Source organism: Cricetulus griseus, chromosome 4 (genome assembly GCF_003668045.3).
Source record: "Cricetulus griseus strain 17A/GY chromosome 4, alternate assembly CriGri-PICRH-1.0, whole genome shotgun sequence".
Taxonomy (NCBI): domain Eukaryota; kingdom Metazoa; phylum Chordata; class Mammalia; order Rodentia; family Cricetidae; genus Cricetulus; species Cricetulus griseus.
Genome location: NC_048597.1, coordinates 84,734,414 through 84,760,559, shown reverse-complemented (window position 1 = coordinate 84,760,559; position 26,146 = coordinate 84,734,414). Strand labels below are relative to the sequence as shown.

General features: G+C 44.7%; 1 protein-coding gene across 5 annotated transcripts in view; it reads left to right on the top strand.

Moving 5' to 3' along the window:
- Nucleotides 1–2,030: 2,030 nt before the first annotated feature.
- Nucleotides 2,031–26,146, top strand: part of Katnal1 (katanin catalytic subunit A1 like 1) — a 58,943-nt gene continuing 34,827 nt past the window's right edge. The window contains exons 1-4 of one of the 5 annotated variants that reach the window (XM_027413713.2): nucleotides 2,031–2,157; nucleotides 8,859–9,034; nucleotides 10,711–10,871; nucleotides 24,581–24,743. In XM_027413713.2, coding sequence (XP_027269514.1) covers nucleotides 8,873–9,034; nucleotides 10,711–10,871; nucleotides 24,581–24,743 — 486 coding nt within the window. In that variant the 5' untranslated portion in view covers nucleotides 2,031–2,157; nucleotides 8,859–8,872. The other 4 variants (XM_027413712.2, XM_027413714.2, XM_027413716.2 and 1 more) reach the window with 4 other exon arrangements.

Here is a 26,146-nt window from a genome sequence, read left to right as displayed (position 1 = left end):
TGGGCATTGAATTCAAGACCTGTGTTGTGTTTTCAAGACAAACACTTTATAGGCTGTGCCATATCCATAGGCCCCCAAAAGAAAAAGAAAACAACCTATAATTCCTGGCACTAGAGTTCCTTTGGGGAGGGCACTTTCTGTGTCTATATAGGAAAATACTTTGGTAACCAGGTTAGCAATGGTAGGTAGTCATGAAAACACTGGCTGGGAGATGGAAAAATACTGCAGAGAGAAGACGAGGATGGCACAGTGGGCAGGGGTGGGCAAGCTGTGGTTTCTGTTGAAGGTAGGAGTTGGTGGATGGAAATGCCATGGCAGGAAACAAAGGACCTTTAAGAGAAAGGATTTCTAATTTTACTTGTGTGTGTGTGTGTGTGTGTGTGTGTGTGTATTTCATTACAAATCACCTACTCCAAACCGTCAGAAAGGTGTGTTTTGCAAACAAGCAAAGAGAGGGGGTTGATTTTTTAGGGGGAGAGAGATTGGGGGGGGGGAGGAGTTGCAGGTAAGATGTAAGATGTGAGGAAGCCTTAAGTGCTCAGGGAAAGAACTCTGAACTAGAGGTGACCCGGAGACCGTGTCCCCCATGGACAGTACACACACAGACTGGGCGTCCCCACAGAGGCAGGCAAGAGACTTGAACCAATTTTAACAAGACCTCCGTGACAGGTGATGTTGACAAACTGTAGTGTGCTTTTCAACCCTTTGCTTCTCCACTTTTTTGAGACAGTTTCACTTGTAGCCCAGGTTGACCTCAAATTTGAGGTAAGCCTCCTGCCTCAGTCCTCCAAGCTCTGAGACTGCAAGTGGTTGTGAGTCACTATGCCCAGCTCCATCATAATTTATCTCTGACAGGCTTTCACACATCCCAAGCTGGCCTTTAACTCTGTGTAGTGGAGGTTGATCCTGAACACCCAGTGCTCCTGCCTCCATTCTCCTGGGGTTACAGGTATGTGCCACCCCGCCCCATTTATATGGTGCTGGGGATCAAAACCAAGGCTTCATGCATGCCAGATAAGGACTCTAATGAATGAGCTGCATGCCCAGCCCTAATTACTCAAAAGACATTATGAGAAAATATATAGGCCAGTAATTCACTTCTCCTTTTATTAATTTCTTAATTTCCTCATCCATAAAAGCTGGAGATTGGGCCTATATAAATATCCCCAGGGTTTCTATTAGAGCTCCGACATTACACTCCCTTTGAGGTAAATTTGAATACAATAAAACCTACAAATCTTAACTGCTCCATTCCATGTGTTCTGACAACTACAGACACTTCCCTGACCTAAATCTTTAGCAAGATACATAGTACTTTTTAATCAGTACAGGACAGCTTCTCACTCTGCCAAGCCACCTTCAATGGTTAGCCAAATATTTGGACTTTTATCACGACTGTATTAACTAATCTCCGAAAGCTACTGTGAGGTACTGCTTCATCAGTATTAAAGTTTCTCACAGGAACGTAGGGATAGCTCCATTTTGCAGACTAAAACGTCAGAGCAGATAGGTAAGGTGCCAGAGTCATCAACTACCAAGCAGTTAGCAAGGACGCTCTGTGAGAAGCCCAGATTGTTAATTCCGGCCCATACTATGCTGACGATCCTGGAGAATCGGCAAACGACTGCCTAAGATACATTATAGCTTCGAATTCTCTGGGTGGGGATCAGTGCCATTTATGAGTTCCAACGAGTCCCGAATATTCCTGAAGGCTGTGTGCACACGCCATCTTTTGCAATGGCTCGCTCTCACTCCACTCCTCGGAGAAAGTCAGGAGGGGCCTCCAGTCCACAAGGCTGGTTCTCAGCGAGATCTGGTACTTAGACCGAGAAGCCGCGTGCTCTGCCGCCGCACAGGTCCCGCACGAATGTGGCAGGTGCAGCACGCCCTGCCTAGGGTCTCGGGCTCATTATCTTGACAGGTGAGGTCGCAGTGCTCTCAACATTGGCCCCTGCACACCCTTCCCCCATTGCCCTGCTTCCCAGGCTCCTCCCAGAGCTGACTCAGCCTCACGCCCTCCCCGCAGCGCTGCCGCGGCTGCCATGGCAACCGTGCGCCGCCGCCTCTCTGCCCAGGAGGCGAACTAACGGACTCCGGGCGGCGGCTAGTGGTGCCCCGCCCCGCCCCTTGACAGCCCTGACCAGCAGGATCTAGTTGGTGAGCCCGAGGGGTCGGCGTGACCGAGAGAGCCGGGCTGCGGCGCCCAGGTGGGCAGTCACTGTACGCATCCCCCAGGTGGCCCTACATTAGGCTGCTCCCTGGGAGGAAAAATCCGAGAGCCGCAGGGGGACAGTAGCCCCGGTCGCGGGGCATCATGGGTCTTGTAGTTTAGCGATTCTTCAGGCTCACCGCCTCCGCTGCGTGACTCGGTCCCGAGAACTACAAAGCCCAGCAGTCCAGAGCGCGGCGACTGATTGATAAATTGGGAGCGGACTGGAGAGCGTTAATGGGGCTCTTTGTCTGCAGGGGGCTCCGGGGTGGTCGCTGAAGCGGGCAGTGTGCGCCGGGCTGGGGACGCGCAGGTGAGCGGTGGGCTTCAGTGCTGAGCTCGCAGCCACCGCACTCGCGGCCCCGCCCCATCGCCACCGCGCGGGGCCTGGGCCTCCTAGGGCGCTGCCTCTCGGTGCAGAACCGTATGTATGGCACAAGGTTGATGAGAGACCCGAAGAACCCGTCATTCAAAGGCCCTTTGCCTTTCCCCGTGAATTTCTAGGTATTTCTGCTTATTTTCAAGTAGCTCAGAGCTGTTGGCATATTAAACCCATTCATTAGTGTGTGTTCAGAGGACAGTAATATTTAAAAGGATAGGCGTGAAAACGAATGAACGATGCTACTGTTATCTGGCGGTGTCTGGTATTTTTTTAAAAACCGTTTTGCATTTTAGCTATGATGTTCAATATTGTGGAATAATGACCGCCCCTTCCCCCTCTGCTCCCTATTCACAAGCCCACACATCTTTGGTTCTCCTTTGAAGTCCAGTTAAATTTTAAATGGTTAGTTTAACTTTTAAAGCAAATAGTTCTTAAAGACAATGTGTGGTATTATTTTTCTTCGTTACCCTAAATAATTTTTTAAAAAGAATTTCTGAGGAGCGTGTTTTCACAATGAAACATGCTGTGTCCTGTCTTATAAAAACTTACTACTATTTTTAAATGCCATGCTATGGAACACAACTTAGCCACAAGAGCTGAGTCAAAGACCTAGTGGGAAGGAAGCAGACAGATCTGGAAAATTGGCCCTCAGCATCCTTTAAATTAAGGTTTTCAATAGATAACCTCACATTTGGTGTTGTATGGGGTAAGTTGGGACATTCTTGACAGTGTTGTAGACTTTTGAATGTGTGTGTTTTGAGAAATAACAGCAAAAATAAGACCAGGAGCACTAAACTTATTTTTCTCTCAATTGTGCTGATGTCTTTAAATTTCAAAGTAGTGGGGTTTTTTTTTTTCTTTTGATTTTGTTTTTTGTATAAGGAGGTAAAATAGTAAGGCTGTGGGGGTGGAGGAGAGATCTTATATAGTGTAGAGATTTGAGGTATTACAATTATTCATTAAAAGAAATGGAAGACTGTTCTACTGCCAGCTGTTAAGTCAATTGGTGGGACTAAAGAGATGAATAGAAGATAGCTGTCTCCTACAGGGGCACACACTCATTTCCTCACAATTGAGTGATTGAAACAATAATTTCAACGAAAATGAGCCCCGTTTACTGGCTACTTATCTATGTGGGGCACTATTTAAGTGTCACAAAGAAAATGTGAAGCAGTTACTGTTACTTATCGATGATGAAATGGGTTCAGAGAGCTTGTCCAAAGTCAGGAAACGGAGACTTCAACCTAGGCGTGTCTAACTCAAGACCCAATCACCAGTGTGGTTACAACAACCACTTAGGAAGGCTTGCGGCTGTCCATGGAGACCAGGGGAGACCTTTGGTATATAGTGTAGAACTGGTTCAAAAGTAAACATCTTGTATCCACAATCATGAGGAATATTGGCATGTAGTTTCCTTATGTCTGGTTTTAGAATCAGTGGCAGTCTTCAAATATGAATTGAAAGTATTTTTGCCTCTTTCTGGAGAGTGTCTTTAGTACTCGGTAGAACTCGAGTATAAAGCTGTTGGGCCTGGAGTAGTTTGGGGAGGTCTTAAACAACAACCTCAGTCTCCCTGACTGATACAGGACTGTTGAGATGGCTCTTAGTTTTTCTGGAGTAGGTTTGGTGTGTTGTGACCTCACAGACTTGTCAGTGAGCTGTTTGGCCTTTCACTCTCTTTGAAGTTTGCTGTGCTAGCCCTCTTTCATTTCTGATTTTGGCAATGTTCCCCCTTTCTCCACCCAGCTTCACTAGATGCTTGTTCATTTTATTGAACTTTCTGAAGAATATCCCATTGGCCACATTGGAGTGTTTTATATTGTTTTCCTGCTTTTTTTTTCTTTTAAATTTGATTGATTTATTCACATTCTATTTTATTTTAGTGACAGGGTCTCACTCTGTAGCTTTGGCTCACTAAAACTCACTATGTAAACCTGACTGGCCTCGAATTCAGAGATCCACCTCCTTGAGCCTCGGCATGCTGGGATTAAAGTCATGCACCACCTCTGTTGGCATGATTTCTTCTCTTTGTTATGTTTCCCCTTCCTGCCTCTCTGGAGTTTAATTTCCCCTGTCCTGAAACGAAAGGTGGTAGCACTGGGCAGGCACCAGCAAACTGCAGGCCAGGGGCCAGTACCCGGGCAAGCTATTCTTGAATGGCCCATGAACTAGGGATGACTTTTGCCTTTTTCTAATAGATGAAGGGAAAAATACTTGATAACTCATAGAAATGGGCCAGGCGTTGGTGGTGCATGCCTTTAATCCCAGCACTCGGGAGGCAGAGGCAGGCGGATCTCTATGAGTTTGAGGCCAGCCTGATCTCCAGAGCGAGTGCCAGGATAGGCTCCCAAGCTACACAGAGAAACCCTGTCTCGAAAACCAAAACCAAAACAACAACAACAAAAAACTCATAGAAATGGAAGGAGATTCAGATTTCAGTGTCTACACATCAGTTGTATTGGGATGCAGCCACACTCCGCTGTTGATGTACTGCTCATGGCTGCCTTTCTCTGGAATGGCAGAGTTAAGTGTTTGTGTCTGAGATTGAGTAGCATTTGCATAGTCCTTATTCAAGTGCCTGATACGCTGTCAGCAAGTCTTGGTGCTGAACTCGACACCTAATTTGTTTTTATCAGTGCGTACTCATGCCAGAACAAGAAAAGGTAGAAAAATGTATTTGGAATGTTAACTTTTGAGCACAGCGAGTCGGAGGACGAAGCAGTGTGCTTGTGCAGTGACACGGGGGCTGCGCTGAAGAGGGACAGTCAGTACATACCACGGTCACCAGAGTAAGCACAGTACAGCATAAAGAGGGACAGTCAGTACATACCACGGTCTCCAGAGTAAGCAGAGTACAGCATACCCACGTTGCCTGAGAAAGCAAAGGCCAGTCGAACCAGCAAGCTTTAACACGGATGCCCTCTTCCAGGAGAATCTCTTCACAGAAGGGAAAAATGTCAGTGAAGGAGTGCTGCCGGTCAGTTTACAAATGGCTCATTTGTTAGCCAAGCGAGGAAATCGTCAACCAATGTTGGGAGTTGGCTTGCAGCAGGGGCAGAATTGTGTCTGGAGAAAATAAACTTGTTTAAAATGATTAGCCTTTTGGCACGGACATTTGCTCCAAGCGTTGAGGGCACCATTAATCAATTAAGAACCCAAGGAAATGATTTTGCGTGGTTTTTCTTGGCTCTTGATGAGATGGCAGATGCTAGCAATACTGCTCAGTTGTTTATTTGGGAAGTTGACACTGAGCTTGAAGTGACTGAAAAGTGAGTCTGAACAAACATTGTGTGTTGGGGGTGTTGAGGACACATACAGTGTTGTCAAGACATCCAATATCAATTTCATACAACCGGAATATTCAAAGATGTGTTAGAAGGGAGGCTGTAAACATCCGTGAGAACGGAAATGAGCTCAGATGGACATAGTTACGATGCTGTGAAAATGTGAGCTAGGTGAAGCTTGTGGTCACCTGTTGTTAATTCTTTGGTGTTTTTCGGATATATTTATATCCGAAATATTAGTAGTATGGGTCCATGCTATATGTAGTCAGGGTCCATGCAGGGTCAGTATTTGGAATTCCCATACGGAATTAGCTGTTGTCAGTTCCACGGGTTTGTGTCAAGAGGAGGACAGCACCCTCCTTGCCTTAGCTACACAGCCGCCTGATGGCTTAGCAATAGCCAGATTTTGTGCTTAGATAGAGGTAGGGAGTTGTCAGAATGAGAGGTATTGCCCTCAGCCACTCTTATTGAACACCAAGTGGCTTGCTTTTGGCATAAACTTAGTCATATTTCTTAATGAATTCACCCTACACCAAGACAGAACAGGTAATTATATCAAAACCAAGACTGCAGCAAAATTATTAAATTATTGGCTATGCCAGTTAGTGTTTCTACATACTATCAATGTTGTTCAGCTTTCCATGTAGTGAGAAGGTAAAACAAGTGACATCTCCATATCCTCCCCCCCCCAAGGGTTTCTCTATGTAGCCCTGACTGTGCTGGAACTCTCTCTACTGTAGACGAGGCTGGCCTTGAACTCAGAGATCCTCCTGCCTCTGCCTCCTGAGTGCTGGGATTAAAGGCTTATGCCGCCATGGTCTGGTTGACATCTCCATTCTTATTCATAGTGGCTGTCAGTATTCTTTTGAGCTCAGACTGGTTTTAGCATCATTTTCCAGACTTTGAATTAAATTTCCATATTAGCTATCCATTTAACTGTGTTTTTGAAGTTCCTTTCAGCTTAATCATTAATTGGTCTTGAATAATCTGTAGAATACATTATTTAAATACTCTCTGAACAGTGACTATGCTGACCGGAAATCATATGGCTACAGTTTGCTAACATTAGGTGGAAGGACCAAACTGGCTTACCCTGATTCTTTCAAGAAAAGACTTCACAGATGAAATACATATAGTATTACTAAAAACCAGCATTAATGACATGGCGCTTGTGTTTGGCAGTGGGGAACTAAATCATAAGCTTTGAAGAGAGTTGATTTTCATTAGGATATCTGCTTTACAGAGTTACTGTTATCTGTTTTTAATTTTGTCATTACAGAATGTAGAAACTTTTATCTTGTAATTGTTTACATATTATCCTCTATTTTGCTTGTTAGTCCTTAGGACTCGAATGCTTGTCTGAACCTTTACAAAAAAAGGATGTCAGGCCTTTTGTTATATCAAAATATTTTTCCTACATAATGGTATACCTGTACATATTAGCAGAATTAATACAAGTAATTTGCTGGACAGCAACCTTAGAAGAACCTTGCCCCCACAGGTTTATTCATTGAGGCTTAGCTAGTCATGAAATAAAGAGTCAAACCTTTGTGACAGATAGGAGCGATGCAAAGCTTATGACTCTCACTGTTTTGGGGTTTAGTCAATGGTAGCTGCCTCCATACTTCCGGTTATTTTTGAGGTAGTTAGTGCATTAGGACAGAAGGGCATGGCGACCTCAGGGAGCAAAGAAAATATGTGTCCCTTTCTGTCCGGGTCCCCAGCCTGTGAGATGCTGCCACCCACATTCTTCCCAAGGTTGATTTTTCTCAGGAACATTCTCCTGGATAGACTCAGAGAAGTAATTACTGATCTTCAAGGCACTTGTTTAAATTTTTTTTTTAATGTATGATTGTGGTATGAATGCATGTGTGTGTGCATGTTTGTAAATGTGTGTTTAGGTGCACTGGCATGTATGTGAACCGATCATGTGGTGGTCAGAGAGTGACGTCAGGGTTCTCATCCTTTGCTTCTCACCTTTTATACTGAGGCAGGGTTTCTCACTTGAGCCCAGAGCTTGTTGTTTCCACTGTCTACCTTGGGAGAGTTGAGCTACCCAAACCACAGTATAATTCCCTAGGAAGGGAAGAAATACTTCTATTTTCTTTTTAGACATTTAATTGGCTTGCTGTTTCAGGAGATAGTAGGGCAATTTGTACTCTTCCTAGGGCCCCCTCCTTGGTATTTCGGGACTTTCTGTGCTTATTGTCTTGGGAGGAAAGTGTCTTTGCTGAGAAGCCTTGGGTAACTAGGAGACTTGGGAAAATAGAAAAAAGCCAGCATTGCTGAGCTGAAGCACTGGCCTAGAAACCAGAAGCTCAGAGGGCATTCCCAGCATCAGATGGATGGATCTGATAGGATAGTGTCAAATAGGATGGGGAGATGGCTCAGTGGTGGAAGGAGAGAGCTCACTCATGAAAGTTATCTGGCCATCTCTTCCCTATACTAAATGGATACATAATGAAGGAGAAGGACAAATTGAGATGCAGAACTCTCTCACAGTTTAATTCATACTTAGCTTTGCTGTATGATGCAGTTATGGTATCTAGATGATGATGGACATCCATAGGCTTCCTCCAAAGTATAACCTGAAGTGTGACTTCTTACTCCTGGGGGTCCAGGAGTCTCAGCTAAAACAGCCAGTATTCATGCATGGCTTTTGATGTTATAAAGAAGTAGCCGAGCAGAACAGACTCTCGTGGATCTATCTGACTGAGTTGGTAGCAATTATAAATGAACAAGGAGCACTCATGTCCACTTCTCCCCATAAATCAACCAACCAGTTGTGTATCATGTAGGTGGCTCTCCCTGTTACTTCCTTGGATGTTCTGTGATCTTCTGTGTACTTAGAGAATTGGAAATTTAGTTCAGCATTAAGGCTATTTTGACTCTCAAAACTAGTTTGATGCATGTGTTACAAAATTGATAACTTTTAAAATCAGTGCTAAGAACCTTAAAAAAAGCATTGTATTTTATTGTTCAGGTATCTGAAAGAAGATGAATTTGGCAGAGATTTGTGACAACGCGAAGAAAGGGCGAGAGTATGCACTTCTGGGAAATTATGACTCATCAATGGTGTATTACCAGGGAGTAATACAGCAGATCCAGAGACATTGTCAGTCAGTGAGAGACCCGGCTGTCAAAGGGAAGTGGCATCAGGTAGGACAGCTCACGAGTGTTCCATGCACCATGACAGTCATGCTCTGATAATCTAAGGAATCAGAGCTGGGAAATTAGTCAGAGAATTTACACATTCTTATTGGTCTGTATACTGAGATACATTTCACACTTAACTCTATATGCGGTTCTGGTAGACTACCTACTCAGTAGTCTATGTATTTCTGACCATACATTTTAATCTTTGAGGGTACTTAATTGTAGTTGAAGGTTTTCTTAATTTTTTAAAATGTTTGTGCCCAATTGTATCTGCCAACAAATTTTAAAAATTAGGTATTTCTTGTTGCTGTCTCTCCTTTCATTTTTGTTTGTAGTTTTGACCTATTTCATAAAAGTTTTCCTTGAAAGTCTCCTTAAAAACACAAATGGGTTGGTAATCTAATAAAGGCACTAACATCATTTCTGTCTTTTTGACTGTACAACTTGATTATATAATAGTACAGTTAACGCAAACTTGAATTATAATTTCCCCAATTACTGTTGTAACTTAAAATCCTTTTAAAATTAAAAGTACAAAGTCAGACAGCACTTTGAAGTTTCTGTTTCATCTGGTGCCTTTCCAGAGCACTCCCCCCCCCCCCAGTTTCTCCACACGTCACAAATTTGTGCTTCACTAAGTTTTGAGGGTAAATTGGGCTCATTTTCCACTGTAAGATTTACCAAATTGCATTGAGTAAGAACACCACACTTGCTGTAACTTGGGCTGAAATTCTTGGGTCTCCAGTTTTTCTTGCCTCTCACAGGCAGGATGCTTGTGTTTCGTGGTGGGGAGTGTTTCTCTTGAGATATTCCTGTGTGCACTTTACAGGGGTCTGGCATGTACTGCTCCTATGTGCACTTTACAGGGGTCTGGCATGTACTGCTCCTGTGTGTTGTGTCATACGGCCACACATGTTGGCAGTTCCCTTTCACTAGGGTCTTTCTTTGGCTCTGCAGTTTCTTTTCAACATACTGTTCCGGGAAAATTTCTTCTGCTCTGCTTTGGAGTTCAATGTGCTTTCTGGTTAAAAAATTACTATAATTGTTAAAATCGAGTTTATAAATACAACTTTTCCAGCCATTGCTTGCTTTTGAGAATTAACGTGGGTATCAAGTTTGAAGACAATACTTTGCATATGGTAGGTACTCAGTTATGTTTGTCAAATGCAGGGAAAATCTTGACGTAACTCCAGATAAACCTTGCCCAGGACTCAAAAGAGTTGGAGGTGAAAGGGATCACAAATAAGGGTGGGTGGGTGATCCTTAACAGCATCCGGCAGGGGCCAGACTCTCAGGACAAGCATTTCATACTTCATGACAGTGGGGATGGGAAATGGGGTGACAATTTTGACCAATGTTATTTTAATCTCTAAGAATATTGAAAGATTTAGCATAGTATCTTCAATGTCTGGGGCGAATAAGTTGTTACTGATTTAAATGCTTGTTTGAAGCTATTTTAATAATCAGCTTTTCTTTTGTGACGAGGTATGCGATGCAGCCGCTGCCCTCACAGCTCTTTGCTTCTCTCTATCACTCTGAATGGCTGTTGATCACGTTTCTGTGACTCGTTTTTTGCAGACTTTGCCTGACACTGAGAAGGTTTACACTCTGTAGTCATCTATTTGGACTTTGTGTGAGCTTTGAGCAGCTTCTAACATCATGCATGGCTCTTTCTTAAGGTACGACAGGAGCTCTTGGAGGAATACGAACAAGTGAAGAGCATTGTCAGCACGTTGGAAAGCTTTAAAGTCGACAAGCCCCCAGATTTCCCTGTGTCCTGTCAGGATGAACCATTCAGAGACCCAGCAGTGTGGCCACCCCCTGTTCCTGCAGAACACAGGTAAGTGAGACTTGGAGTGTAGCTTTATTTGAACAGTTTTGCAGAAGCATTTGGGGGCTTATAAACTTGATATGCTTATCATGTTTGTTCCTTGTAGGGGTCCAGAGCTTGTGTTTGGTAAAAGAAGAGGTGAATCTGAGCCATGCCCTTGCTCACTATGACCTTATGGTTGTCACTATAACGGGTGTCTGACAGCTTAGTGGTTAAGAGAAGTCTTTTAGATTAGCACCACACGTTGGTGTTTGTTTGGGAAGACTGACCCCTTCCAGTGAGTAGTGGGGAGACTGGCTTGATCTGGTTGGGCTGCCAGTGCCTTGGTGGAGAAGGGACACCTGTAATTTTCAGTGGCCTAACATTGCTTTAAAGGTCAGACTACTCAGGGGGGCATATAAGGCTTTTTTTCCCATCAACCTCTCTGATCCTCTCCCTCCCATTGCTCTTTCCTGTCTTCTGTGTGTGCACATGTGCTCTTTCTCCAAGGAAGCCCTGGAATTCACACCTCTAAGCTGCCCCTCTTCCTCAGGTCTGGGTCACCCGACTGCAGCTTGCAGTTTGTTTCTTCAGGGTTAGAGGGCAAGTGATGGAAGGCAAGGGCCAAGACTTTGTTTACTTAAAAACCACACAACAAAGATCCTTTGCTAACACAGAGGCTTGCCCAGGGTAGGAGTTTTACACTGACTGATCAACGAGTTAAGTTGATGAGTTAGGAGACTGAGGCCTGGGGGACCTGGATGTATGAGTTAGGTTAGGCTGGGATCTGAGATCAGGTCGTTGGGCTTTCCTTCTGTCTCTTGCATTGTGAAGTGGTGCTGTGGGCCGAGCATTGTCCCATAGGAAATACATTTTCCTTTTGCCAGTAGCTGGGGTCATCTGTTTAACTATCTGCTCTTTCAAAGTTTTCAAAAAACATTTAAAGGATTGTGAAAAATGGTTAATTTTTTTGTTGTTTTGTTTTAAGACAGGGCCTTGCTGTGTAGCCCAGGCTGTCCTGGAACTTGCCATGTAGCCCAGGCTGGCCTTTGTCTCTGATTCTCCCGAATTAGGGTCCCACATGCGAGGATTACGTTCTGCACCATCTCAGCCACCTAAATTCTTTCAGATTTTTTTCTAGCAAGTTACAGGTGGTTTGTGATTTCCCTAGAAAAGGCAGGCACTAGATGAGAATTCTTTCTTAAAGAAAATGCTGGGGGGCTGAAGAGATGGCTCAGAGGTTAAGAGCGCTGTCTGTCTGCTCTTCCAGAGGTCCTGAGTTTGATTCCCAGCAACCACAGGGTGGCTCACAACCATCTGTAATGAGATTTGGTGCCCTCTTCTGGTGTGTAGGCACGAATGCCAGAATACTGTACACATAATAAATAAATCTTAAAAAAAAAAAAAAAAAGATGTGGTTTTGGTTTAGGTAGCCCTCCCCCTCAGAGGGCACTGCTTCAGGAGTCATGATTGTTCCTGGGAAGCTCCAGAGTAAAAACTAAAAAAAAAGAAAAAAAAGAGAAAGAATGTGACTGTGGTCTGTCAGGACACCACATTGTCCCTGTACATGCAGTCAGTGGAATGTCTCACTCTTTCCTGGAAGTCATTAACTCCAAAATAGCCTTCTGGCTTAAAGCTAAGAGCTAAGAATACATTTTCATTTTAGAATACATGTTCTGAATTGTTACCTCACCACCATTAATTTCAGAAGGCAGTGCTACAGACAGTAACTCTAATATTTGTGACTCAAATGCTAGCAATGTGGATAACATTTCCCCATTGATGATTGCTGACCTGGAAACTGTCCCTCATTACAGACCTCTAACTCAGCCATCTCCTGTTGTCTGTCCTTCCTTACATGCCTGTGACATAGATTGCATTTATTTTATACTTATTTTAATCCTTTTCTGTAATGAAAGTGAAAGAGAAATGCATGGATAGACTTTCTTTCTCCACATTAAATTGAAAAAAAATTTTTTTTTCCTATGTGGGTGCTGGAGAGATGACTCAGTGTGAGCTGCTCTTGCAGAGGACCCAGGTCAGGTGCCCAGCATCCACAATGGGCAGCCTATAGCCACCTGGGTCTTCTGGACACACACACACACACACACACACACACACACACACACACTCACGCATGCACAAACAAAAGCTAAAAATCTTAAAGCAGTTCCGTCATGTATAGCTTTTGTATGCTTTTGTATGTGGCATGTGCTTCTGTGTTCTCTGTGGATTAGAGACAGTATATTAAACAATCTAAGCATATGTGTCACCCAGGGAAGAGATATTGTATTAGTTGTATTTGTGTCACTACAAATAACTGATTAAAAACAGTGAAGGAAGGCTTAGTGCTCAGGGCTTCACCGGGTGTAGTCAATGGCTTCTGGGTGCCATGCTTTGGGCAGAAGGCCTGCATGGAGGAAGCAGCTGGCAGAGGAGTGCTTCTGTTTGTCTGGAGACAGGAAGCAGAGGTGGGGAGAGAACGGATCCCGGGGAAAGATCAGTATATGCTCCAAGCAACCTTCCAGCTGGCCCTACTTGTTAAAGCTCCACATGGCACCACCACTGGGACCCAGTGTATAACACATGAACCAGCAGGGACATTTCATGTACAGACTGTAACACATCTATCAGCAACCACAAGAAAACACAGGACAACTCAAGAGGTTGTATGGGGGGGGGAGTGGGTGGAGATGGGGGATGGCATCTTCAATCCCTAAGTAATCATGCAGCTCATAATTTAAGACTTCAGGAACAGGCTCTGCCTATAAGCAGCAGTGTCCTGCCATGGTGGAGATGCTTTAGTGTCATGCATGTAAGGCACATGTCACTGAAGAAATTAGGTCTGGTGCATTGAGCATATGCAGGGGCCATGGGGGCAATCGTGTCCTCTCAGCTAAAGGCTATGGGAAGCTGGGGCTGAACACTGTTTTGTTCCTTTAGGAACTTGGCTTCTTTCCACCATGTAACAAAAATTCCACCTGGAGATAATGACTGGCTGGCAAAGGTCTTTAAAAAGACAGTCGCTACCAGCCCAGGTTCTGGATTGAGCTTCAAGGCTGATGTCCACTTGTTCCGGAGCCATGGTTATTTTCACTGCTCTGAACACTGATTTCAGTGTCTCTGCTGTAGGGAAGTCTCTACGTGATGGGATTAAATAAGAGAATTCATTGATGATGTCCAACAGGTAATACATTAAAACCACTGGCCAGCTTTGAAAAGAAGAGCTTCGATATTCTCTCAGATAAATAATGGAAGATGACATAATTCACAATGATCTCATTCAGGAAAACCTCAAGTGTGACTGTATTTTCTCCTTGAAAATTCTGCGTAAATCTTTAGTTGTCTAGAGCATGTTGGACAACCCCTGCAGATAGAATACTGGGTTTTCAGTATTGGAGATCCATGACGTTGGTGTTCAGGGAAAGGGGGGCCCTAGTAACTACTGGTCACTTGCTGTTTCTAAGTGGTCTTTTACTTAAGACCTCCAGTGCCCCCACCAAGTACGTAGACAGTTGCAGTGTGCTGATTTAGTGCTGAGACCCTGATGTCCAGACATGAGAGTGAAGTTAAGCTTGTTATTTTTCCAGTCAGGACTTGAACCCAGAGCCCCTCAGTGCCAGCGGTCTTATTTGTATCCACTTTGTTGTGTCATTTCAGCACACACAGCCAGTGGCATTTGTGGCTGCATTTTGATATATAGTCTGTGTCCTAATATCTTCTTGTTAAATTCTTACTAGTGGTGGTGGAATAAAGAAATTGAAAATGCTTAATGGAATAAATATTAATATTTTAAATGTAATTAAAACAGTCACTGTGGGAGCACCACACTGAAATTATTATTTTAGTCAATAGAGAAATGTAATTTACTGTTTTCCTACAAAGCCCTTCAGAGATGAAGTTCATGTGCTTGGCCTTGGCTGCTAATCTGGCCAGCCTGTCTGTACTTCTGTCTGGTTGAGTTTATGGAATTGTAGTGCAGAACTTCCTCTTCTTCCAGTGGCACGTCACAGTTGTGCGCACACTGTGGCTTCTGTCAGTGGTTTTGCCATGTTTTTTAAAGTCAGATTTTATGTGTCATGGATTTGCTGAGTCTAATCACGATCATGTTTTAAATCACCAGCAGCTGCTTAGATAAATCAAAGCAGTCTTTTGAATAAATTAGATCCATTGCCTTAAATTTGAGAAAATTGAGCTGTGAAAGTAGGATCATGATGGGAGGTCAAAGCAATAGTAGAGTTAAACTCTAAAGAATGAAGCCTTCAGATTGTGTCCTTTGTGAGTAGGTTTCCTATATTAGTGAAATGATTTTGATAATATTTCACGTCTAGGCTTAGTAAGTACATTCTCTTTAACAAGGTGATCTCTCCTTGTGAGGCCTTAGACGGAATCTGAGGTTGTCTGTAGCTGGAACAATACTTGGTGTAGCATAGAGTCAATCAAATACGTTTCTTTCTTTTTTGTGTATATGTGTGAGTGATTTGTGAGTGCACCTGTGTGTGTCCATGTACATGAGAGTGTGTGTGAGTGTGCATGTGTATGTTCATGTGTATACATGTATATGAGTGTGTGTCTATTTGTGGGTGTGTATATCCGTGTGCACATGTGCATGAGAGTATGTGTGTGTGAGTGTGCATGTGTGTGTCCATGTGTGTGCGTGAGAGTATGTGTGTGTGAGTGTGTGTATGTCTGTGTGTGCATGTGCATGAGTGTGTGTGAGTGTGCATGTGTGTGTCCGTGTGTGTATGTACATGAGTGTGTGTCCATATGTGTGCGTGAGAGTATGTGTCTGTGAGTGTGTGTGTATGTTGGTGTGTGCATGTGCTTGAGAGTATTGTGAATGAGTGTGCATGTGTGTGTGTCCATGTGTGTGTATGAGAGTGAGTGTGTGTGTATGTCTGTGTGTGCAAGAGTGTGTGTATGAGTGAGTGTGCGTGTGTATATCCACATGTGTGCATGTGCATGAGGGTTTGAGTGAGTGTGCGTGTGTGTGTGTGTGTGTGTGTGTGTGTGTGCAGGTACAGAAGTGAGAGGACAACACTGCTCTGTCACTCTGCCTTATTCCTTTGAGACAAGGTCTTTCGACGAAGCTGGATCTGGGCTGGAGGCTAGCAAGCCCCAGTGATGCTTCTGTCTGTCACCTGCATGACTATGGCTCTCATGGAGCCACACACACTGTTTGCATGGGATTCAAACTCAAGTCCTCTTGCTTTCACAGCAGGTGTTACACTCAGACCCACTGCTCCAACCCTATAATATTCTCTATTCATCTTAAAAACATGGCAGATCGTTTTTTTTTTTTTTTCCAGGTGTACTGAAGTAGAATTTGTATTTAAGATATGCAACTTAGTGATTGGATTAGATTGTGAAATAATGACAATAGTTACACCTCACCTCACATAATTTGCCTTTTTTTTTCTTTTTGTAGCGAGAACACAAGATCTGCCTTAGCAAAATTCAAGTATATAGTACGGATGGTTAGCTGTGGTCACCTTCATGTATGCTGGATGTCCAGAATTAATTCTTGTATGACTGGGACTTTGCTGTGACAGTGTATCCTGTGCTGTGATCTGAGTGTCAGCCTGTGCTGTGATCTGAGTGTCAGCCTGTGCTGTGGTCTGAGTGTCAGCCTGTGCTGTGGTCTGAGTGTCAGCCTGTGCTGTGGTCTGAGTGTCGGCCTGTGCTGTGGTCTGAGTGTCTGCCTGTGCTGTGATCTGAGTGTCTGCCTGTGCTGTGGTCTGAGTGTCTCTGGATGCTCACATGTTGGCAGCTTGTTTCCCAAGGCAGCTGGATCTCTAAGGAGGGATTGGTTCTGAGGGTAGGGTCCAGGGATGGATTAATACTGTTAGCCCAGAAGGTGGAGTACTCTTATGGGAAAGCCACTCATGCTTCACCCTCCATCATGGAGCCATGCCACACGAATGTCCTTGCAGGCATGGGTGCCTTAGACCTAGACCTCTCAGAATCCAGATGTAAAGAAAGCCATTCTACTCATTCTGAATTACTCTGTCTTAGATATTCTGTTAAGTGATACATAATGGGCTAAGAAGCCCTTTCCCTTCACTTCAGCCCTTGGAAGCCCCCATTCTCTTCTCCAGTTGTGTGATCTGCCTGTTTTAGATGCCATATGTAAATAGGTCCCATTATTTGTCTTTCTGCAGGGTGTTTATTTCACTTAGCACCATGTCCTTCTAGGGTCATCTATTATTATTATTATTATTATTATTATTATTATTATTATTATTTTGCAAATAAAAGAACTATCTTCTTTAGCATTGGATAACAGCATGTCTTATACTCACCACGTTTTCTTTAGTCATTCATCTAAGTTATTTTCATGTCTTGCTGCTATGAATAGAGTTGTGACAGACACAGGAATGCAGATGCCTCTTCAACACCCTATTCAGTTTTACTTAGATATATATTCACAAGTGGGATTACTAGATCATATAGTAGTTCTATTTTGAATTTCTGAAATATTTATTGATATTGTATGTGTGGGTGTTTTGCCTGCATGTATGTCTATGTTTCTCTTGATCACATATGTGCAGGACCTGCAGAAGCCAAAAGAGGGCATTGGATCCTCTGGAATTAGAGTTAAAGACAATTGTAAGTCTCCATGTTGGTGCTGGGAACTGATCCCAGGTCCTCTACAATATCAGCCAGTTCTCTTAACTGCTCAGCCATCTTGCCAACCCCTATTTTTGAGGGACTATTGGTGTTCTTTATGATGGGTTTTAGATTATATGCCCATGTGTTAGATTTTAACCAGTCATGCCTTGGGTGGGGGCAGACAAGTGAGATTATATATGTGAATCTGAAATTAATCATTCAGTTTGTTCTGTATAGGTAATTTTGTGATTAAAACCCTAATAGACCTTTTAATGCTGTTTCATCAAGACCTGGAGGGAGGAGCTGGGGAGAGAGCCCATTGTGTAAAGGGCTTGCTTTGTAAGGATGATGACATGGGAGTAGATTTCCAGTACCCACATAAAAGCTGGAACAGAGGCAGTACCTAGAATCCCAGTGTTGGGAGGCAGAGGCAGGAAGATTCCTGGGTGTGTGTGTGCATGTGTATGTGTGTGCGTACATGCGTGCGTGCGTGTGTGTGCATGACCTTGGGGAAGGGAAGGCACAATGTGTTTCCATGTACACTTAGGAGACTAGTTTTCTTTAAGTCCCTACCTGAGTTCTTACAGACTTAACATTAAGGCTGTTTTCTCTGGGTTCCCTGCTAGCTTAAGTAACTGTCAGCATTCAAAACAGAAAGCCCAGTTAATAATGAAAAGGTTCAGTAGAGGCCACAGCCAAGTACCGAGAGGAAACTGCCATTTCCTGTTAGTAAGTCCTTCACCTCTGCTCTGACTCAGTGGTTTTCCTGGCACATGAGGAGGAAGAGGCGGTTTGCAGTAGCACTCACTGATTCACTCATCTTCCAAACTTGGCCTGTGTGAGGTGTGCATCACAGTGAGACCGCTTTGCAGCCCTGCATCAGACCTCAGGGAGAAGAGTGCTGCAGGATCCACCTGCCACGTGCTTTGTAAATATTCATTGTTATGTCAGGTCCTGCAGGCAATGTAGTGGCAATAACTAACCCACAGAGCCTGGCCTCAGGGATGCTGGCATCTGTTTCCTGCCAAGCTCTGCACCAGGTCCCATGCCCATTGGATGGAATACACACATGGATATGGCGCCTGCCTGGAAACATTTGGTCTTGTGGGTGGGTGTGAGAGCATACTGGGTAAAATGGATTAAACTTGGTGACTAATGAGATAGTGAGAGTGAGAGAAAATGGGACTAGATAATTGAGTATCTAGACCAAGCTATTGACTAGGAATGAGAGGTAAGAACAGACTTGGGGGAAGAGGGGGGTAATAGTAGTTAGTTACCTGAGAGTGTCAGCCAAGCTGGAGACATCTGACGGTGGTTGTTCATATGATGCAGAAGGCTATTGTCTAACACTGGGGCCAGGTTCGGGTTGCACCTATTTCCTCTGATTTCAGATTGTGAGGAGAATGTAGGTAGCAGGGGTGATTTGTTACAGTAATAAATGACATTTACTGAGTTCTTTACCTGTCTTATAATTTAACCCTTACAACCTCCCATGAACACATCTACTATAGGACAAGGGCTGGGAATCAGATGGAACTTAACAGCATGAGCTCACCCATGGCTCGGTGCACAGCTTCAAAAACACACAGCCTAAAATTGTATTTGGATGTCTGAAACATCATCTGCTGGGAAGCCTGGGCTGGTCTCAAACTCAAGGTCTGCCTGTCTCCATTTTTCTAGGCCTGAGATTTCACTGTACACTGTACACTGTGCACAGTTACAGTAGAATGGCAGAGAGTGACACACCAGCTTCAGCATGGAGATAGTGGATCTACAGTTCCGTGAGCTAGTCCCGCTGTCAGAGCAGAGTTGAGTGGTGGTTGGGGGAAGCCCAGGAGTCTCTGTTAGTTACTTACAGAGGACAGAGGGCAGTGCCTATGCTGCCTGGAGTTCCATGCTGGAGGCTGTGGCTGCAAGACAATGCTTGGGTGGGAAGCACTGCTGCAGGGCCAGTGCCCTTCAGGTCTCAGGAGCAGTGGTGCTGATGCAGTGATTGGGACAGAAAGCTGAGTTGGAACAGTGTGGTGAGTGTAGAGAAACGGCTTCTGCCTGCAGGTACTGTTGTCACTTCACAGGAAGATAACAGCAAGGAAGACTGAGCAAAGGTCAGGGGCCACATGCCCGAAGGGGGAGGGCATTCTGTTGGGCTCTGTTCTTGATTTTTATACTTTCATTGTTCCTCTTATATAAGCTTTCGGTAGGGAACATCTGTCTCCTGCGTGATCTCTTGAATTTGAATTTTGAAGTTCTAGGTATTTCTTACAGTGAGTGATATATATATATATATATATATATATATATTATATATATATATATGAATGAATGATTTATTTTATGTGTGTGAATGCTGTCCCTGCTTGTATGTCTGTGTACCACATGTGTGCCTGGTGCCTGTGGGGGCCAGAAGAGGGCATCTGATCCCCAGGATCTGGAGTTACAGATGGTTGTGAGCTGCTGTGTGTGCTGGGAACTGAACCCAGGTCCTTTGCAAGAGCAGCAGTTCTCTTAACCACTGAGCCATCTCTCCAGCCCCCTAAACTTGGTATTTCCATGTTTTAACTGAAAGTAGAATTATAATGTATTAGAGACAAATGAAGGAGTGACAAGATAGCAATGTCAGAATGAAACCATAACACATTTACATTTGAACTGAGAAAACTTTGCCTTGCTGTCTTTTTCCTGGCAAGCTGCTGTCTGCTGTTGAGTGTAACTTATCTCTCCTTTTCCTTAGTTACTAGGAATCCCACATCCCAAGTCACTGCAGCACCGGGACTGAACTCTTGACTGCATTGAGCAACTCACTAGTGTAATAATGCCATCTGCTCCCTCTAGACTTACTCCTCACCTCTGTGGCACTTGCTGTTTGCCATCTCTTTTGGAACTCTTTCCCTCTTCTTGCTTTTGCGCCTTTTACATGGCTCTGTTTTGTGCTTCTTCCTTTTGTTACTGTGGCCTCTTCTGTCATGTCCTCCTCTTGTCTCTGGTCCCCAGTTCCCATGTTCTTCCCGATTCAGTTCATCTTGACCTCATCAGTACCCTCTGGATGCTGACAAACAAGAGTGAGGTCCTTGCCATGCAGCGTCTTCTACTAGGAAGGCTGCTGCCTTTGCATAGACCAGTTGCCAGCTCTGGGAGTAGAGGGTGTTTCCTCTTAGCTCTGCCACTCAGTGGCCCTAAGGACAAGCTAGCCAGCTTCATCCTCATTTTTCTCCTCTGTAATTGAGAGCAGAGTGGCAGTTGCCCCTTGCCATGCTTGTGAGAATGACGTAGAGTGATGCTTGGGGAGTATGAAGGGCAGCCTGGCATGGCAGGGTGTGCGGGCAGGTTTGCAGCTTCCACCTGACTCTCAATGGTTGACACCCTTACTTGTCTTTACCAGATGACTCCAAGAATCCAACCTTAGACTCTATCCCTTTGTACTTACTGCTACCAGACTGCACAATTCTTATTGTTCATGCCCCCAAGTCATGTGATCTCAAGACCTGGGGCCTTGGACTTGATCACTGCTGCATCTCCAGCTCCAAGAAGAATGGGTGGTACAGTGTAGGTATTCCAGAAGCATTTCTTGAAGGAGTGTGTAGACACCTGTTTTCACCTCTTTGTTCCTTATTCGTCTCTCTCTGCTTCACTTTTATCCTTGCTGATGCGTATTGAGTGGTTCTCACAGTGAAGGTCCCTCCTGGTGGTAAGCTATCAGTTTGTATCTTAGAATAGCTTGTCTCCCTGCCGCTCTTAAATGGTAGTTCAGTGCAGAATTCCAGGCTGGTGTTTATTCATTATGTTCTGATGACTATCTAGTTGCTTTCTGTGTTTGAAAAGCTGCATGCTAGTACAGTGTCGGTCTCTGTCTGAGCATCAGGGCTGAGGTTGGTGGTGCTGGGCAGCCCCACTAAAGCCTCTCTTTAAAGAAGCCGTTGCTTGCACAGCCTGGAAGCTGTCACAGAGCCCCCATAGTGAAGCATGACATTGTGCAGTGATGCGGCAATGGACAAAGGAGTACAGAACAGAATCAAGGGTGTCCTTTGGGACATTGACAGAGTCTGTCACACATGTAACATCCAGCTGCAGTGAGGCAGAACTGAAGATGTGGGGAGCACACGCGTACTTCCCACAAGACGTGGGACTTGCCACAGATGCCACCTACAGCTTGGTGAGCACTTCATTCAGTGCCTCTGTGAGCCCATCAGAAGAGAGCATGGCAGGAGAAGCTCGGTGGCAGCCCTTGGAAGGCCGCCTGTGCACCGGCTTAGAAGCAATCTTATAACATAGCTTACCAAGCCAGGTGTGTGCACAAAGTGGACTGCGCGAGGACTTCTGAGCAGCTGCTAAGTAGCAAGCAGAGAGTCAGGGCTGTCTTGGGGCAAGTCTAGCAACTGCAGTGCAGAGAGCCTGCACACAGCCGCAAGGGCTGGCCTTGCTAAAGGTGAGCAGAGGCCTCATGCTGGAGTAGTATCTACAAAGCTGGACCATAGTGACAGTCATAAATAGCACCACAGCTGCTAACAATAGGAGAAACTCCATGTGTGCAGAATGGAGAGAGAGTCTCGATTTCTTTTCTTTGCTGATGCCCTTGACTGATGCAGGAAACACATTTCTGCATGTACAAATACACAAATACACAAAGCAGACTGCACTTGACCACTGTGTCTCTCTTCCTCAGAACAGAAAACGTAAGTAAAACAGGCCTGCCTCAGTCCAAACAGCAACAGAAGGATTGCATTGAGACACTAAAAGGCTTGAGGTTTTATTTTATTTTCTGTGCTAGATGTTGAACCCAGGGCTTGGTGCATGCTGGGCAAGCAGTCTGCTACTGAGCGAGGTCCCCAGACCTGCAGTATTCTAAACAGCAATTTGTCATTATTCTTCTTCTTCACCAGTCTCTTCACCATTTTATTTCATTAATGAATGTTTAAGTGACCAAGAATGCCCTAGAACCAATAATGTAATAAAACTTCAATTTCTGAAGTGTCTTCTGGTCATTTTGCTGTGGATTCTCACCCAGTTCCTTTTCCAAGGACCCCTGTCACACTGTTGTTTGCTTATCTCCGTCTTCTCTGGGGGGCAGTGGTGTCACTAGCTGTATGTAAAAATGGCTGTTCAGTAACTGTTGAGCTGATCTACTCTGAGGATGAAGATGTCAATGTGAGTAGCCCGATAGACAGCTGTGCGGCTCTCAGCAGCCATTTTATTCTCAGCGGATTCCCACAATATGAAGATGCTCTATGCAGTGGTTACTTTTCTGCCTGCTGTGACAGAATCCTAATGGGGAAAGGCTTATTTTGACTCAGGTTTCTGGGAACTTCATCATGAAAGTGAAGGCATGGCAGTGGCAGGACTGCAGGCAGGCAGAAGCGTGAGGCAACTAACATTTGGCAGATCAAGAAGCAGAGATGGCACAGGGCTGGACTCTACCCATCAACCCACTGCATCAGCCAGGCCTCACTTGCTAAAGTTCTACAACCTTCCAAAGCTGAACCACCATCCAGAGACCGAGTGAGACCTGGGATCTTTGTACATTAGACCGTAGTGGAACTGTCATGGTACTTTACCATTTTCCCCCGAGGGTATGGATCGTCAGCCATTTTCCTGTCTTGTCAAATTGGCTGTTATTGCGCCACCGTCTATCACACTGGTAAGGAAACTGGTGAGTAGGTGAATTTAAACCCAAGACTGCAGGGCACATTGCAGACAAGGAGGTGGAAAGAGTGTCAGAGTGGAAGGAAGGGTGGAGCACTATGGAATGCTCACTTCCAGGCATGGCATGGCTTGTGCTCTTGAACTCACAGCAGCTGCGATTTCTTGCACAAAGATCTTTACAAGACTGACCCTTCAGCACCCTGTCATGGAAGGGGGTGCTCATGGGGCCCCACTCTTCCCTGAGTTAATGTGGGAAGGAGAGGCCTTTTCAGTGGTGCACATGCTCCTGTGACCAACCCTAATGAAACTCTTTTATTCACACACACACACACACACACACACACACACACACACACACACACACACACACACACACACACAGAGTGAGAGAGAGAGACAGAGAGCTAGTTCTCGGGGCACACACATACACACACACACACACACACACACACACACACACACACACACACACACACACACACACACACCGGTGGTGGGAAGGAAGGAGGGGGGGGAGGAGAGGAACTAGTTTGGAAGAGAAGGGCTGAGGGGAGTGGGTGGAGAGCTAGAGGGTAATTGAGGGGTTAGTGTGATTAAAGTACTTTATGTACATGTGTGAAAATGTCATAATGAAATCCGTTAGTATGTATAATTAACATACGCTAATGAAAGCATTAGGGAAAGGGAAGAGAGCTAAAATACACACACAGCCCATGAGCCCAGAGGTGGGACAGTCAATGTAGTAATAATAGGAAAAGCAGTTGCACACAGGGGTCTGCACTGCCACAGATGTCAGAGTAGCCATGGGGGGGGGGTAAGAAAGCAGAGGGAGGGATGGCTTGAGAAAGGAGATGGAAGATGAAGTGATAGAGTCCCCTCCCAGAGGGATGCTGTGCTCTGCTGAGAGTCTGAGGCTGTGTTGGATGGTGGAAGTTGCATTGTACCGACAAAACGTGCTGCTGTGAGGCATTGGATCCACTGGAATTGCTCATCACACCTGGAGCCCTAGAATAACTTTTGGCACCCACAAGACATGGGCAGTATTTTCCAACATAAATGCGTTGTTTATAAGACTGTGTCCATGCCGAGCCCTACCACCTCTCATTTGCTTTGTGAAAGGCTGACTTTTCCAGTGTAAGGAGAAAGTCTTCTTGGTTGTAAAAAGGAAAGATTTAAACTATACAAATAGTTGGGGTTTTAAATCCCGTCCTTTAATGAAAAGGTCTTAATTTTTTCTAAGTTAACTATTCTTGATTTAAGGCAGTCAGTGGAGTTCAGCTGCTAACGTTAACAGGCCGATGCAGGCTGTGTTGCCCTCTGTTGGTGATTAATGGTTACTTTTGGCAGAGTTATGGCTCCGTATGTTTCACCTATATTTAATCACTGTGTCAACCACTATCCATTAGGAAAGCTGTGACAGCTTCTTGAGTAAGATGGTGTTCCACACTTGTCTTTGATGAGTGTTTGTTTTCCTGTCTGTCTTTTGTCAGAGCTCCACCTCAGATCAGACGTCCTAACCGGGAAGTGAGGCCTCTGAGGAAAGACATGGGAGCAGGAGCCCGAGGACTCGTGGGCCGAGCACACCCGATCGCCAAGAGTGACAAACCTGCAAGTAAAGACAAGGACTATAAAGCAAGAGGGAGAGATGACAAGGCAAGACCTGTAATTCATTCCCTTGCCAGCCTAGGGCCTTGGCAGATATTGTAATTGGTGCTGACTTTCCAGTGTTCCTTAGTGTTCTTCATGTTTCACAGTCCAGGTGTAGTAAATGCACATTACACACACAGGCAAACACACACACACACACACACACACACACACACACACACACACACACACACATACACACACAGAGTTATAGATGTAGTGAAGTGTAGTTGGACTTTCTTTGGATCATCAGTTCCCAAATAAAGACATGAAGACTTCTTATTAATTATGAATGCTCGACCTTAGCTTAGGCTTGTTCCCAACTAGCTCTTATAACTCAAATTAACCCATTTATGTCAATCTATGTTCTGTCACATGGTTTGTTACCTCTCATCCATTCTGTATGTCCTACTCCAAGCCTCGCTGGCTTAATTCGAGCACCTCAGATCCTTCCCCTCTCTCCCTGGAAGTCCCACCTACCATGTCCTGCCTAGCTATTGGCCATTCTGATTTTTATTAAATCAATCAGAATGTGCCTTAGGCAGAGGCACATCTTTACAGTGTATAAAAAGATTGTCCTACAACAGTAAAGTAAGTATGCACACAGGTAGAGAGGTATTTAATAAAGTAAACACACACACACACACACACACACACACACACACACACACACACACACACGTATGAGTTAAAGTGGACCCTTTGCAGCAGCATTACACGAAGGAAAGAACAGCCAGGTTACTGGGAGGCTTTGGGCACCATCCATGAATAATTCATGAGACAGCCCCACACCCCTTTTCAGAGTAAGAAACTAAGGTTTAGAGAGGTCCAGTCCTCTCAGAGTGAGGGGTGGAGTCTGAAGACGACCCCCCCCCCCCACACACCGTTAAAGTCTGGATTGGATTTGAGGAAAGAAGTCCACAACTGAATAAATTTTGGGTTTCTTTGGGGGGGGGAGGTTTCAAGACAGGGTTTCTCTGTGTAGCTTTGGAGCCTATCCTGGCACTCACTCTGGAGACCAGGCTGGCCTCGAACTCACAGAGATCTGCCTGCCTCTGCCTCCCGAGTGCTGGGATTAAAGGAGTGCACCACCAACGCCTGCAAATCTTGGGTTTTAAGTGTCACTTTTAAACTGAGGACAAGGCAACCAAGTAACAGTTGCTGAATGTCAAGCATGTTCCCCTGGAGGTTATGAATGGCTTTTCATTTGTAGTGTTTCTGAATAACTGTCTGAGTCTTACCCCGTCACTGACATGCTAAGTTCTCAGACTATCACTGGAAAATCAGGCTTTCTTATTTCTGCGGTTGTTAAGGAGGTAGAAGAGATATATGAGTCACCACAGAAACAAAAGGAAGTACTACTAAAAAACAAACATGGAAATGTCACAGTAGCTTGAAAGGTGTAGTTA